This window comes from Coregonus lavaretus (assembly GCF_964263955.1).
Source record: "Coregonus lavaretus genome assembly, chromosome: 30".
NCBI classification, from domain to species: Eukaryota; Metazoa; Chordata; class Actinopteri; order Salmoniformes; family Salmonidae; genus Coregonus; species Coregonus lavaretus.
In genome coordinates, this window is record NC_140017.1 from 1,161,664 (window position 1) to 1,175,391 (window position 13,728).

At 45.5% G+C, this 13,728-nt stretch overlaps 1 protein-coding gene across 1 annotated transcript; it reads right to left on the reverse strand.

Annotated features, from left to right (window-relative positions):
* Positions 1-1,672: 1,672 nt before the first annotated feature.
* Positions 1,673-9,569, reverse strand: LOC311105707 (osteocrin-like; the record flags this gene model as incomplete). The annotated part of the gene is made up of 3 exons (XM_084147924.1): positions 1,673-1,757; positions 5,000-5,220; positions 9,471-9,569. 3 exons carry the CDS (start codon positions 9,567-9,569, stop codon positions 1,673-1,675), a joined length of 405 nt encoding a protein of 134 aa, XP_084004050.1.
* Positions 9,570-13,728: the final 4,159 nt, after the last annotated feature.

Sequence of the window (13,728 nt, forward strand, 5' to 3'; positions counted from 1 at the left end):
TAAAAGTGTTGCATGCCCTAATGAACATGACCCATTGTCATGGTCAAATGTTTTGAGAATGACACAAGTATTGGTCTTCACAAAGTCTGCTGCATCAGTTTTTATGATGGCAATTTGCATATATTCCAGAATGTCATGAAGAGTGATCAGATTAATTGCAATTAATTGCAAAGTCCCTCTTTGCCATGAAAATGAACTTAATCCCCAAAAAAACATTTCCACTGCGTTTTAGCACTGCCACAAAAGGATCAGCTGACATAATGTTGTGATTCTCTCGTTAACACAGATGAGAGTGTTGACGAGGACAAGGCTGGAGATCACTCTGTCATGCTGATTGAATAGAATAACAGACTGGAAGCTTTAAAAGGAGGGTGGTGCTTGAAATCATTGTTCTTCCTCTGTTAACCATGGTTGCCTGCAAGGAAACACGTGCCGTCATCATTGCTTTGTACAAAAAGGGCTTCACAGGCAAGGATATTGCTGCTAGTAAGATTGCACCTAAATCAACCATTTATCGGATCAAGAACTTCAAGGAGAGAGGTTCAATTGTTGTGAAGAAGACTTCAGGGCGCCCAAGAAAGTCCAGCAAGCGCCAGGACCGTCTCCTAAAGTTGATTCAGCTGCAGGATCGGGGCACCACCAGTGCAGAGCTTGCTCAGGAATGGCAGCAGGCAGGTGTGAATGCATCTGCATGCACAGTGAGGCGAATACTTTTGGAGGATGGCCTGGTGTCAAGAAGGACAGCGAGGCAGCCACTTCTCTCCAGGAAAAACATCAGGGACAGACTGATATTCTGCAAATGGTACAGGGATTGGACAGCTGAGGACTGGGGTAAAGTCATTTTCTCTGATGAATCCCCTTTCTGATTGTTTGGGGCATCCGGAAAAAAGCTTGTCCGAAGAAGAAAAGGTGAGCGCTACCATCAGTCCTGTGTCATGCCAACAGTAAAGCATCCTGAGACCATTCATGTGTGGGGTTGCTTCTCAGCCAAGGGAGTGGCCTCACTCACCATTTTGCCTAAGAACACAGCCATGAATAAAGAATGGTACCAACACAACCTCCAAGAGCAACTTCTCCCAACCATCCAAGAATAGTTTGGTGATGAACAATGCCTTTTCCAGCATGATGGAGCCCCTTGCCATAAGGCAAAAGTGATAACTAAGTGGCTCGGGGAACAAAACATCGAAATTTTGGGTCCATGGCCAGGAAACTCCCCAGACCTTAATCCCATTGAGAATGTGTGGTCAATCCTCAAATGGCGGGTGGACAAACAAAAACCCACAAATTCTGACAAACTCCAAGCATTAATTATGCAGGAATGGTCTGCCATCAGTCAGGATGTGGCCCAGAAGTTAATTGACAGCATGCCAGGGCGGATTGCAGAGGTCTTGAAAAAGAAGGGTCAACACTGCAAATATTGACTCTTTGCATAAACTTAATGTAATTGTCAATAAAAGCCTTTGACACTTATGGAATGCTTGTAATTATACTTCAGTATACCATAGTAACATCTGACAAAAATATCTAAAAACACTGAAGCAGCAAACTTTGTGAAGACCAATACTTGTGTCATTCTCAAAACATTTGACCACGACTGTACACCTTTGTGGGATTGTCCTTTACCTGTCCAGGTAAGGGGATGGGGGGATGGGTGGGTGGGGGTGGGGGGGGTCTACCCCCTGCTGCTAGGTAGACGGCCCACTCCGATCCGGTCGATAGGAACACTCACTCGCCTCCGTGGCAGTTCAACAACTTTCCTGTTGGGGTTGATGGAGGAAATAAACTGTCACCATTTAAATTTCACTTATCCTATGGGCCTGGTGTTTCCCAGATACAGATTATCTAAACCTAGTCCTGGATTAAATAGCTCTTTCAATGGAGAATCTCCATTGAGAATGCTTTTTAGTCCTGGACTAAGCTTAATCTGTGTCTGGGAAACTGGCTCTAACTGTAACAGTCTAATCTTAGTGGATATTTCCCATATTAATTTTCCATTTAGAACATGATTTCAATATATCCTCAATCTAATTTGAATAATTTTTCTAATTTTAATTTAATACGTCACTATGAAATGCATATGACAGTGTTGTTTCACTATGCCATTTAGTCTACCATGCCCAGGGGTGTTATATCAGTACAGTCATAATGCAAACCGCTACCTCTGTTATGATGGTAGTTATCTGACATGAGCACCTGATGGTAGGTCTTATAACACCTTCATGTTCATGTCATAGTGAAATGTCAAATAAACTGGAACTCACTAATACAATATCTGCATTTTCAACAAATGTTTTATTTGTAAATGTCCATTAGGTAAACCTTCACAGGTCTCAACATTTCTCATCAGTACAGCTAGGACTAAGGCACCAAGTCCATACAAATCAAATCAAACCTTATTTTAAATGCATGATTGATTTCGCGGTGTAGCTCTGATAATTCATCGTGACTTGGCACTATATCTCACACCGTTCATTCGCTCAGAAGAAACAGCAAAGACTTTATCCCACGATGTCCTTTGATCTTCAACCAATCAAAGCTGCCTGTGTGTAAGCTACAGCCAATTAAAGCGGACAGGGTTTTGACACTCAGCCAATCAAAAAGGCCAGTGTTTGGGATACGATAGAATGATAAAATATGATAGATGTAATGTTAAGTAATAAGTAAGAGAGAGAAGACGTGTATACAGTATGTATTTCCTCATTTAGGAAAAACAGGCCTTCTAACAGTTGTGTCATACAGCAGAGAGAGCCAAGACAATTAACTGTTCTTTAATGTTTTATTTCTGCATCTTGCTAAAGAGACTTTGGGCCACTGTGGACGGGCTGACCTGATGATGTAATTCGCTTAAAGTTGATTCAGATAGATAAAAACAATATGAATGTCAACCTGTCTGTTGCACACTCAGTATTTTACAAAAACTCCACAATAGGAAGGCATTATCATTCATACAGTGGCTTGCGAAAGTTTTCACCCCCCTTGACATATTTCCTACTTTGTTGCCTTACAACCTGGAATTAAAATGGATTTTTGGGGGGTTTATATCATTTCATTTACACAACATGCCTACCACTTCGAAGATGCAAAATATGTTTTATTGTGAAACAAACAAGAAATAAGACAAAAAAACAGAAAACATGAGCGTGCATAACTATTCACTTCCCCCAAAGACAATACTTTGTAGAGCTACCTTTTGCAGCAATTACAGATGCAAGTATCTTGGGGTATGTCTCTATAAGCTTGGCACATCTAGCCACTGGGATTTTTGCCCATTCTTCAAGGCAAAACTGCTCCAGCTCCTTCAAGTTGGATGGGTTCCGCTGGTGTACAGCAATCTTTAAGTCATACCACAGATTCTCAATTGGATTGAGGTCTGGGCTTTGACTAGGCCATTCCAAGACATTTCAATGTTTCCCCTTAAACCACTCGAGTGTTGCTTTAGCAGTATCCTTAGGGTCATTGTCCTGCTGGAAGGTGAACCTCCTCACAGTCTCAAATCTCTGGAAGACTGAAACAGGTTTCCCTCAAGAATTTCCCTGTATTTAGCGCCATCCATCATTCCTTCAATTCTGACCAGTTTCCCAGTCCCTGCTGATGAAAAACATCCCCAAAGCATGATGCTGCCACCACCATGCTTCACTGTGGGGATGGTGTTCTCGGGGTGATGAGAGGTGTTGGGTTTGCGCCAGACATAGCGTTTTCCTTGATGGCCAAAAAGCTCAATTTTAGTCTAATCTGACCAGAGTACCTTCTTCCATATGTTTGGGGATTCTCCCACATGCCTTTTGGCAAACACCAAACGTGTTTGCTTATTTTTTTCTTTAAGCAATGGCTTTTTTTCTGCCCACTCTTCCTTAAAGCCCAGCTCTGTGGAGTGTATGGCTTAAAGTGGTGCTATGGACAGATACTCCAATCTCCGCTGTGGATCTTTGCAGCTCCTTCAGGGTTATCTTTGGTCTCTTTGTTGCCTCTCTGATTAATGCCCTCCTTGCCTGGTCCGTGAGTTTTGGTGGGCGGCCCTCTCTTGGCAGGTTTGTTGCGGTGCCATATTATTTCCAATTTTTTATAATGGGTTTAATGATGCTCCGTGGGATGTTCAAAGTTTCGGATATTTTTTTATAACCCAACCCTGATCTGTACTTCTCCACAACTTTGTCCCTGACCTGTTTGGATAGCTCCTTTGTTTTCATGGTGCGGCTTGCTTGGTGATGCCCCTTGCTTAGTGGTGTTGCAGACTCTGGGGCCTATCAGAACAGGTGTGTGTATATACTGAGATCATGTGACAGATTATATGACTTTATTTAACTAATTATGTGACTTCTGGAGGTCATTGGTTGCACCAGATCTTATTTAGGGGCTTCATAGCAAAGGGGGTGAATACATATGCACGCACCACTTTTCTGTTATTTATTTTTTAGACTTTTTTGAAACAAGTAATTTTTTTGATTTAACTTCACCAATTTTAAATTACAGGTTGTAATGCAACAAAATAGGAAAAACGCCAAGGGGGATGAATACTTTTGCAAGGCACTGTAGCAGTCAAGGGGCAGTTTCCTAGACACAGATTAAGCCTAGCCCTTGACTAAAAGGCAAGCTCAATGGAGAATCTCCATTGAAAATGCTTTCCAGGATTAGTCTAATGAAGCTTTCACATGCTATCAGAGTTATCAGAGGTTTTTAGTTCTGAATGTAAAGTTTCACTTGAACGACCCACCAAGTCATAATTACAGGTGGGAAACTCCGAGAAAATGTTGTTACCCGAGTTGCCGCGCTGTGACTTTTTGAACACAATCATGACTTCAATCTTCCCAGTTTCCAACTTCCCACAAGCATGTGAATGCCCCATTAATATTCTGTGTCCTGGGAAACTTCCCCAATAAGTATTTGTGTTAATGTCTGTACATGTGTGTGCGTTAGGGGGAGTACGGATGTGCTTTACTGATGATGTCTCTATAAGTTGCATTGAAAGTAAAGTATCTCGCTCTATGTGGTTGGTACCTACCTCTGCTTGGAGCCCTTAGGGTCCATGGTGCTGATGGAGAGGCGGTCTAGTGGAGTATTGGACCCTGGGAAGCTCCTCTTCGTCTTGGTCTCAATGACGTCGTTCTCCCGGCGGTCCAGGTGGTCAAGGAGTAGCAACTTGGCTGTCAAATCCCCTGCTGCCTTTTGCTCACTGGACCTGGCCTGCAGGCCTGACTCCTCTAGAACCACCCGGTCCAGGTACTACAACAACAACAACAATGGGAAAAACACAGAAAGTCAATAGGAACTTCTAACACTGGGTTGGAAGTAAACTATGGGAGAACATAGTGAGGTATAAAGGAACTTCTACCACAAGGTCAAAGTGGATGGTTAGCCAAGATAATGCTCTCAATAGCATTAGCTGCCACACAAAACATTTGCGTTGTGGTATACTCAAATAAAATAAAATAAAATAATATTGTATTTGTCACATGCGCCGAATACAACAGGTGTAGACCTTACCGTTAAATGCTTACAAGCTCTTAACCAACAATGCAGTTTTATGAAAATAGAGTTAAGAAAATATTTACTAAATAAACTAAAGTTTAAAAAAGTAACACAATAAAATAACAATAACGAGGCTATATACAGAGGGTACCAGTATCGAGTAAATGTGCAGGGGTACAGGTTAGTCGAGGTAATTTAGGTAATTTGTACATATAAGTAAGGGTAAAGTGACAATGCATTGATAATAAATAGCGAGTAGCAGCAGTGTAAAAACAATGGGGGGGGTGGGGTGGGTTGGGGGGGGGGGGGCTTTGCAAATAGTCCGGGTGGCCATTTTATTAATTGTTTAGCAGTCTTATGGCTTGGGGGTGGAAGCTGTTAAGGAGCCTTTTGGACCTGGACTTGGCACTCCGGAAACCGCTTGCCATGCGATAGCAGAGAGAACAGGCTATGACTTGGGTGACTGGAGTCTCTGACAATTTTTTGGGCCTTCCTCTGACACCGGCTAGTATAGAGGTCCTGGATGGCAGGAAGCTTGGCCCCAGTGATGTATTGGGCCTTACACACTACCCTCGGTAGCACCTTATGGTCGGATGCCGAGCAGTTGCCATCCCAGGCGGTGATGCAACCGGTCAGGATGATCTCGATGGTGCAGCTGTAGAACATTTTGAGGATCTGGGGACCCATGCCAGATCTTTATCATGGTCCAAACACACCAAGACAGTCGTGAGGAGGGCACGACAACACATATTCCCCCTCAGGAGACTGAAGTTTGTTGGTGATGTGGACACCAAGGAACTTGAAGCTCTCGACCCGCTCCACTTACACCCCTGTCGATGTTAATGGGGGCATGTTCTGCCCTCCTTTTCCTGTAGTCCACGATCAGCTCCTTTGTCTTGTTGTCCTGGCACCACACTGCCAGGTCTCTGAACTCCTCCCTATAGGATGTCTCATCGTTGTCGGTGATCAGGCCTACCACCGTTGTGTCGTCAGCAAACTTAATGATGGTGTTGGAGTCGTGCTTGGCCACGCAGTCATGGGTGAACAGGGAGTACTGGAGGGGACTAAGCACGCACCCCTGAGGGGCCCCCGTGTTGAGGATCAGCGTGGCAGATGTGTTGTTGCCTACCCTTACCACCTGGAGGCGGCCCGTCAGGAAGTCCAGGATCCAGTTGAAGAGGGAGGTTTTTAGTCCCAGGGTCCTTAGCTTAGTGATGAGCATTGTGGGCACTATGGTGTTGAACGCTGAGCTGTAGTCAATGAATAGCATTCTCACATAGGTGTTCCTTTTGTCCAGGTGGGAAAGGGCAGTGTGGAGTGCAATAGAGATTGCATAATCTGTGGATCTGTTGGGACAGTGTGCGAATTGGAGTGGGTCTAGGGTTTCCGGGGTGATGGTGTTGATGTGAGCCATGACCAGCCTTTCAAAGCACTTCATGGCTACCGACGTGAGTGGTACGGGGCGGTAGTCATTTAGGCAGGTTAGCTTCGCATTCTTGCGCACAGGGACTATGGTAGAGGTTGAACATTTCAGTGAAAACACTTGCCAGTTGGGCCGCGCATACTCTGAGTACACGTCCTGGTAATCCGTTTGGCCCCGCGGCCTTGTGGATGTTGACCTGTTTAAAGGTCTTACTCACATCGGCTACGGAGAGCGTGATCACACAGTCGTCCGGAACAACTGGTGCTCTCATGCATGCCTCAGTGTTGCTTTCCTCGAAGCGAGCATAAAAGGCATTTAGCCCGTCTGGTAGGCTCGCGTCACTGGGAAGCTTACGGCAGGGTTTCCCTTTGTAGTCCGTAATCGTTTGCAAGCCCTGCCACATCCGACGATCGTCAGAGACGGTATAGTAGGATTCAATCTTGGTCCTGTATTGACGCTTTGCCTGTTTGATGGTACGTCTGAGGGCATAGTGCGATTTCTTATAAGCTTCCGGATTAGTGTCCCACTCCTTGAAAGCGGAAGCTCTAGCCTTTAGCTCGGTGCGGATGTTGCCTGTAATCTATGGCTTCTGGTTGAGGTATGTACGTATGGTCACTGTGGGCACGACGTCGTCGATGCACTTATTGATGAAGCTGGTGACTGAGGTGGTATACTCCTCAATGCCATTGGATGAATCCCGGAACATATTCCAGTCTGTGCTAGCAAAACAGTCCTGTAGCGTAGCATCCGCGTCATCTGACCACTTCCGTATTGAGCGAGTCACTGGTACTTCCTGCTTCAGTTTTTGCTTTTAAAAATGAATGAGGAGGATATAATTATGGTCAGATTTGTCAAATGGAGGGCGCGGAGAGCTTTGTACGTGTCTCTGTGTGTGGAGTAAAGGTGGTCTAGTGTTTTTTTCCTCTGGTTGCACATGTGGCATGCTGGTAGAAATTAGTTAAAACAGATTTAAGTTTGCCTGCATTAAAGTCCCCGGCCACTAGGAGCACCTCTTCTTGATGAGCATTTTCCTGTTTGCTTCTGGCATTATACAGCTCGTTGAGTGTGGTCTTAGTGCCAGCATCGGTTTGTGGTGGTAAATAGACAGCTACAAAAAATATAGATCAAAACTCTCTTGGTAGGTAGTGTGGTCTACAGCTTATCATGATGTACTCTACTTCAGGCAAGCAATACCTCGAGACTTCCTTAATATTAGACATCGCACCAGTTGTTTTTGGCAAATAGACACACACCACCACCCCTCTTCTTACCGGTGTTCGCTGTCTTGCTGATGCACGGAAGACCCAGCCAACTGTATATTATCCGTGTACAGTTTTTAATGTCCTGTTGGTAGGATAGTCTCGAACGGAGCTCATCCAGTTTATTCTCCAGTGATTGCACGTTGGCCAATAGAATGGATGGTAGAGGCGGGTTACCCACTCGCCGACTAATTCTCACAAGGCACCCGGATCTGCGCCCCCTGTATCTCCGTCTTTTCTTCATGCGAATGACAGGGATTTGGGCCTGGTCCGGAAGCAACAGTATATCCTTTGCATCAGACTCATTAAATAAAACATCTTTGTCCAGTTTGAGGTGAGTAATCGCTGTTCTGATATCCAGAAGCTATCTTCGGTCATAAGAGATGGTAGCAGAAACATTTTGTACTTAAAGGGATACTTCAGGATTTTGGCCCTTTATCTACTTCCCCAGAGTCAGATGAACTTGTGGATACCATTTTTATGTCTCTGCGTGCAGTTTGAAGGAAGTTGCTAACTAGCATTAGCGCAATGACTGTAAGTCTATAGTATCTGCAAACATGCTGACAGACAGATAGCTAAGCAGGCAGACAGACATATAGACAGACAGACAGAATGTGCCTGTGTCTTCCGTCTCTTTATGTGGCTGTTGTTTCTGCCTCCCCTGGGAACAGTGCCGGGTGGTATTTATAGCTCATCCCAGGCAGCGCCACAGAGGGGATGACAGGCCGTCATCTCGCCATTTCGTTCCACATAATCAGATCAAGGAGACAAAATGTTTCCGACCGTCCCGAGGAGAGCCAGAATAAACACCGCCACCACCGGCCGTGGCCGGGCAGATACCTTCCCCAACTCTGCTGCCTGGACCTCCCTCACTCTGCGTGCATGAGTGACCTCACTCAATCACTCACTCAGTCACTCTCCTCTCTGTGCTCCTCCCCTCACCCAGTTTACGATCCTGGGGTGGGAACAAGGAGCAGACCACACCTGGGTTCCAATAGGATTTGCTGTCTTTCAAATACCTTGAGTGTTTGCTTAAGCTTGCATGCCAGTGGACTTAGGTTAGCACAGCTTAAAACAATTTGAACCCAAAACTAGACCAAAAAGGCGCTAGGAGTGTTTTATAGTACTATTATATTATTATGTTCAGGGTCAGGGGTTGTTCCTGGTCAGGTCACTTGGTTGGAAAAAACTCCTGACCCTGGTTATAGTTACTGATACATGGAACTCATATGTGACCAGGTGAACCCATATAACACACACACACACACACACACACACACACACACACACACACACACACACACACTGTATCCTGATCTCACCTCTGGGCTCTCCTGGGTGAGGCGAAGACTGTCTACGCTGCTGTGGAACTGAGTCACCGTCAGGAGACAAGAAAGAAGCACATAACCGCAACCCAGCATCTGAAACACACACACACACAGATCAGCATCAGACATACTGAACACATCTGCACTTTACAGTGTACAGAACATTAAATAAAATATATAAAGTTGTAACATAATCATAAATAACAATAATAGTTGTCACATAAAACAAAGATAAATGACATAAAGAATTATAGTAAAAAGCTTTGGAGCACCTTAAATTAAATTTTGGGAAAAAAGGCAAATTCAGCTCCATCATTCACTGAATCAGATGGCTCATTAATCACAAAACCAACTGATATTGCCAACTACTTTAATGATTTTTTCATTGGCAAGATTAGCAAACTTAGATATGACATGCCAGCAACAATTGCTGACACTACACATCCAAGTATATCTGACCAAATTATGAAAGACAAGCATTGTAATTTTGAATTCCGTAAAGTGTGTGGAAGAGGTGAAAAAATTATTGTTGTCTATCAACAATGACAAGCCACCGGGGTCTGACAACTTGGATGGAAAATTACTGAGGATAATAGCGGACGATATTGCCACTCCTATTTGCCATATTTTCAATTTAAGCCTACTAGAATGTGTGTGCCCCCATGCTTGGAGGGAAGCAAAAGTCATTTCACTACCTAAAAATAGTAAAGCCCCCTTCAGTGGCTCAAATAGCATGTTACAAACCCTTAGTACATTTTTGGGGAAAATGGTGTTTGACCAGATACAATGCTATTTCACAGTAAACAAATTAACAGATTTTCAGCACGCTTATAGGGAAGGGCATTCAACATGTACGGCACTTACACAAATTACTGATGATTGGAAGCTTATAAGAACGGATAATAAAAAGATTGCGGGAGCTGTTATGTTAGACTTCAGTGCAGCTTTTGACATTATTGATCATAGTCTGCTGATGGAAAAACGTATGTGTTATGGCTTTACACTCCTTGCTGTATTGTGGATAAAGAGTTACCTGTCTAACAGAACACAGAGGGTCTTCTTTAATGGAAGCCTCTCCAACATAATCCAGGTAGAGTCAGGCATTCCCTAGGGCGGCTGTCTAGGCCCCTTACTTTTTTAAATCTTTATTAATGACCGGCCACTGGCTCTGAGTAAAGCCTGTGTGTCTATGTATGCTGATGACTCACAGTGGTGGAAAAAGTATCCAATTGTCATACTTGAGTAAAAGTAAAGATACCTTAATAGGAAATGACTCAATTAAAAGTGAAAGTCACCCAGTAAAATACAACTTGAGTTTTAAATAATAATTTCAAAAATAAAAAAATATAAATCATTTCAAATTCCTTATATTTAGCAAACCAGAAGGCACAATTGTTTGTGTTTTTATTTATTTATGGATAGCCAGGGGCACACTCCAACACAGACATCATTTAGAAACAAAGCATTTGTGTTTAGTGAGTTCGCCAGATCAGAGGCAGTAGAGATGACCAGGGATGTGTCACGATCGTCTAGAACAGGAGACCAAGGCGCAGCGTTGCGAGTGAACATATTATATTTATTAAATGCTCACAAGAACAAAAACAATAAACAACGAAAGCGTGACGTCCAGTGTACAACACGAACACACACGAACAAAATCCCACAACCCGAAAGAAAAACAGATAGATTAAATATGGCTCCCAATCAGAGACAAACAGCCGACAGCTGACACTCGTTTGCCTCTGATTGGGAGTCACACCGGCAAACATAGAAAATAAACCACCTAGAACACCCACCAAAGAAACAGAAAACATAGAATGAACACACCCTGGCTCAACATAATGAGTCCCCGAGCCAGGGTGTGACAGTACCCCCCCCTAAAGGCGCGGACTGCGACCGCGCCTAAATACGAGCAAAAACAGGGGGAGGGCTGGGTGGGCATTCCTCCTCGGCGGCGGCTCCGGCTCCGGGCTTGATCCCCACTTCCTCTCCAACCCCCCAAAGTACCCCTGGTCCTGTCTAGCCCCACTGGCCGGAGCCGGACTGACGACACGCGCCCCTGGCTTGGTGCGTGGAACAGGAACGGACCGGACCGGGCTGACGATACACACCCCTGGCTTGGTGCGTGGAGCAGGAATGGACCGGAATGGGCTGGCGACACGCACCACAGACTTGGTGCGGAGAGCAGGAACGAGCCGAACAGGGCTGACGAAACGCACCACAGGCTTGGTGTGGGGAGCAGGAGCGGGCCGAGCCGGGCCGTCAAAGCGCACTCCCGACCTGGTGCGGGGAACAGGCACGGGCCGTGCCGGACTGACGACGCACACCACTGGCTTGGTGTGGGAAGCAGGAGCGGGCCGAGCCGGGCCGTCGAAGCGCACCCCTGACCTGGTGCGGGGAACAGGCACGGGCCGTGCCGGACTGACGACGCACACCACAGACTTGGTGCGGGGAGAAGGAACGGGCCGGGCCGGGCTGGCGACGCGCACCACAGACTTGGTGCGGGGAGAAGGAACAGGCCGGGCCGGGCTGGCGACGCGCACCACAGACTTGGTGTGGGGAGAAGGAACAGGCCGGGCCGGGCTGGCGACGCGCACCACAGACTCGATGCGGGAAGCAGGAACAGGCCGGGCCGGGCTGACGACACGCACCACAGGCTCGATGCGAGGAACAGGAACAGGCCGGACCGTACTGGGGACACACACCACTGGCCCTACGCAGGGATCAGGAACGGGCCGGACCGGACTGGTAACACACCCCAGTACTCGGCGTGCCTCCACACTTTCCCTCTCCTCTGTGACCAGTGGCCCCCTTAACCTGGCGGCCTCCTCTTCACACCCGCTGGACCGCTCCATCGCGGCCTCCTGCTGCCCCGTCGTCCACGTCGTGAGCCCCCCCCTAAAAATTTTCTGGGGTTCTCTCCTCCCCGTGGACCAGGCCTCCCTAGCTCTCGCCAGACTCTCGATCCATTGCTTCATAGACCAGCCTCTCTCCTCTTCACTTAGCGTGGCCCAGCCGAAACTCCTACTCCCCTGATCCCAGGTCCTTCCTTTCTCCTCCTCACGCTGCTTGGTCTGGTACTGGTGGGATTTTCTGTCACGATCGTCTAGAACAGGAGACCAAGGCGCAGCGTTGCGAGTGAACATATTATATTTATTAAATGCTCACAAGAACAAAAACAATAAACAACGAAAGCGTGACGTCCAGTGTACAACACGAACACACACGAACAAAATCCCACAACCCGAAAGAAAAACAGATAGATTAAATATGGCTCCCAATCAGAGACAAACAGCCGACAGCTGACACTCGTTTGCCTCTGATTGGGAGTCACACCGGCAAACATAGAAAATAAACCACCTAGAACACCCACCAAAGAAACAGAAAACATAGAATGAACACACCCTGGCTCAACATAATGAGTCCCCGAGCCAGGGTGTGACAGGATGTTCTCTTGATAAGTGCGTGAATTGGACCATTGCTGTCATGCTAAGCATTCAAAATGTAACGAGTACTTTTGGGTGTCAGGGAAAATGTATGGAGTAAAAAGTATATAACTTTCTTTAGGAATGTAGTGAAGTAAAATCTAAAGTTGTCAAAAATATAAATAGTAAAGTACAGATACCCCAAAATACTACTTAAGTAGTACTTCAAAGTATTTCTACTTAAGTACTTTACACCACTGATGACTCAACACTATACATGTCAGCTACCACAGCAAGTGAAATCACAGCAACACTTAACAAAGAGCTGCAGTCAGTTTCAGAATGGGTGGCAAGAAATAGGTTAGTCCTAAATATTTCAAAAACTAAAAGCATTGTATTTGGGGCAAATCATTCACTAAACCTCAGCTATGTAAATCTTGTCATGAATAATGTGGAAATTGAGCATGTTGAGGAGACTAAACTACTTGGAGTAACCATGGATTGTAAACGTTCATGATCAAAACATATTGATGCAACAGTAGCTAAGATAGGGGACCTGTAATAATTAGATGCTCTGCCTTCTTAACAATGCTATCAACAAGGCAGGTCCTACAGGCCCTTGTTTTGTAGCACCTGGACTACTGTCCAATCGTGTGGTCAGGTGCCATAAAGAAGGACTTAGGAGAATTACAATTGGCCCAGAACAGGGCAGCACGGGTGGCCCTTAAATGTACACAGAGAGCTAACATTAATATCAATCTATCCTTGCTCAAAGTAGAGGAGAGATTGACTTCATCACTATTTGTTTGTGAGAAGTATTGACATGT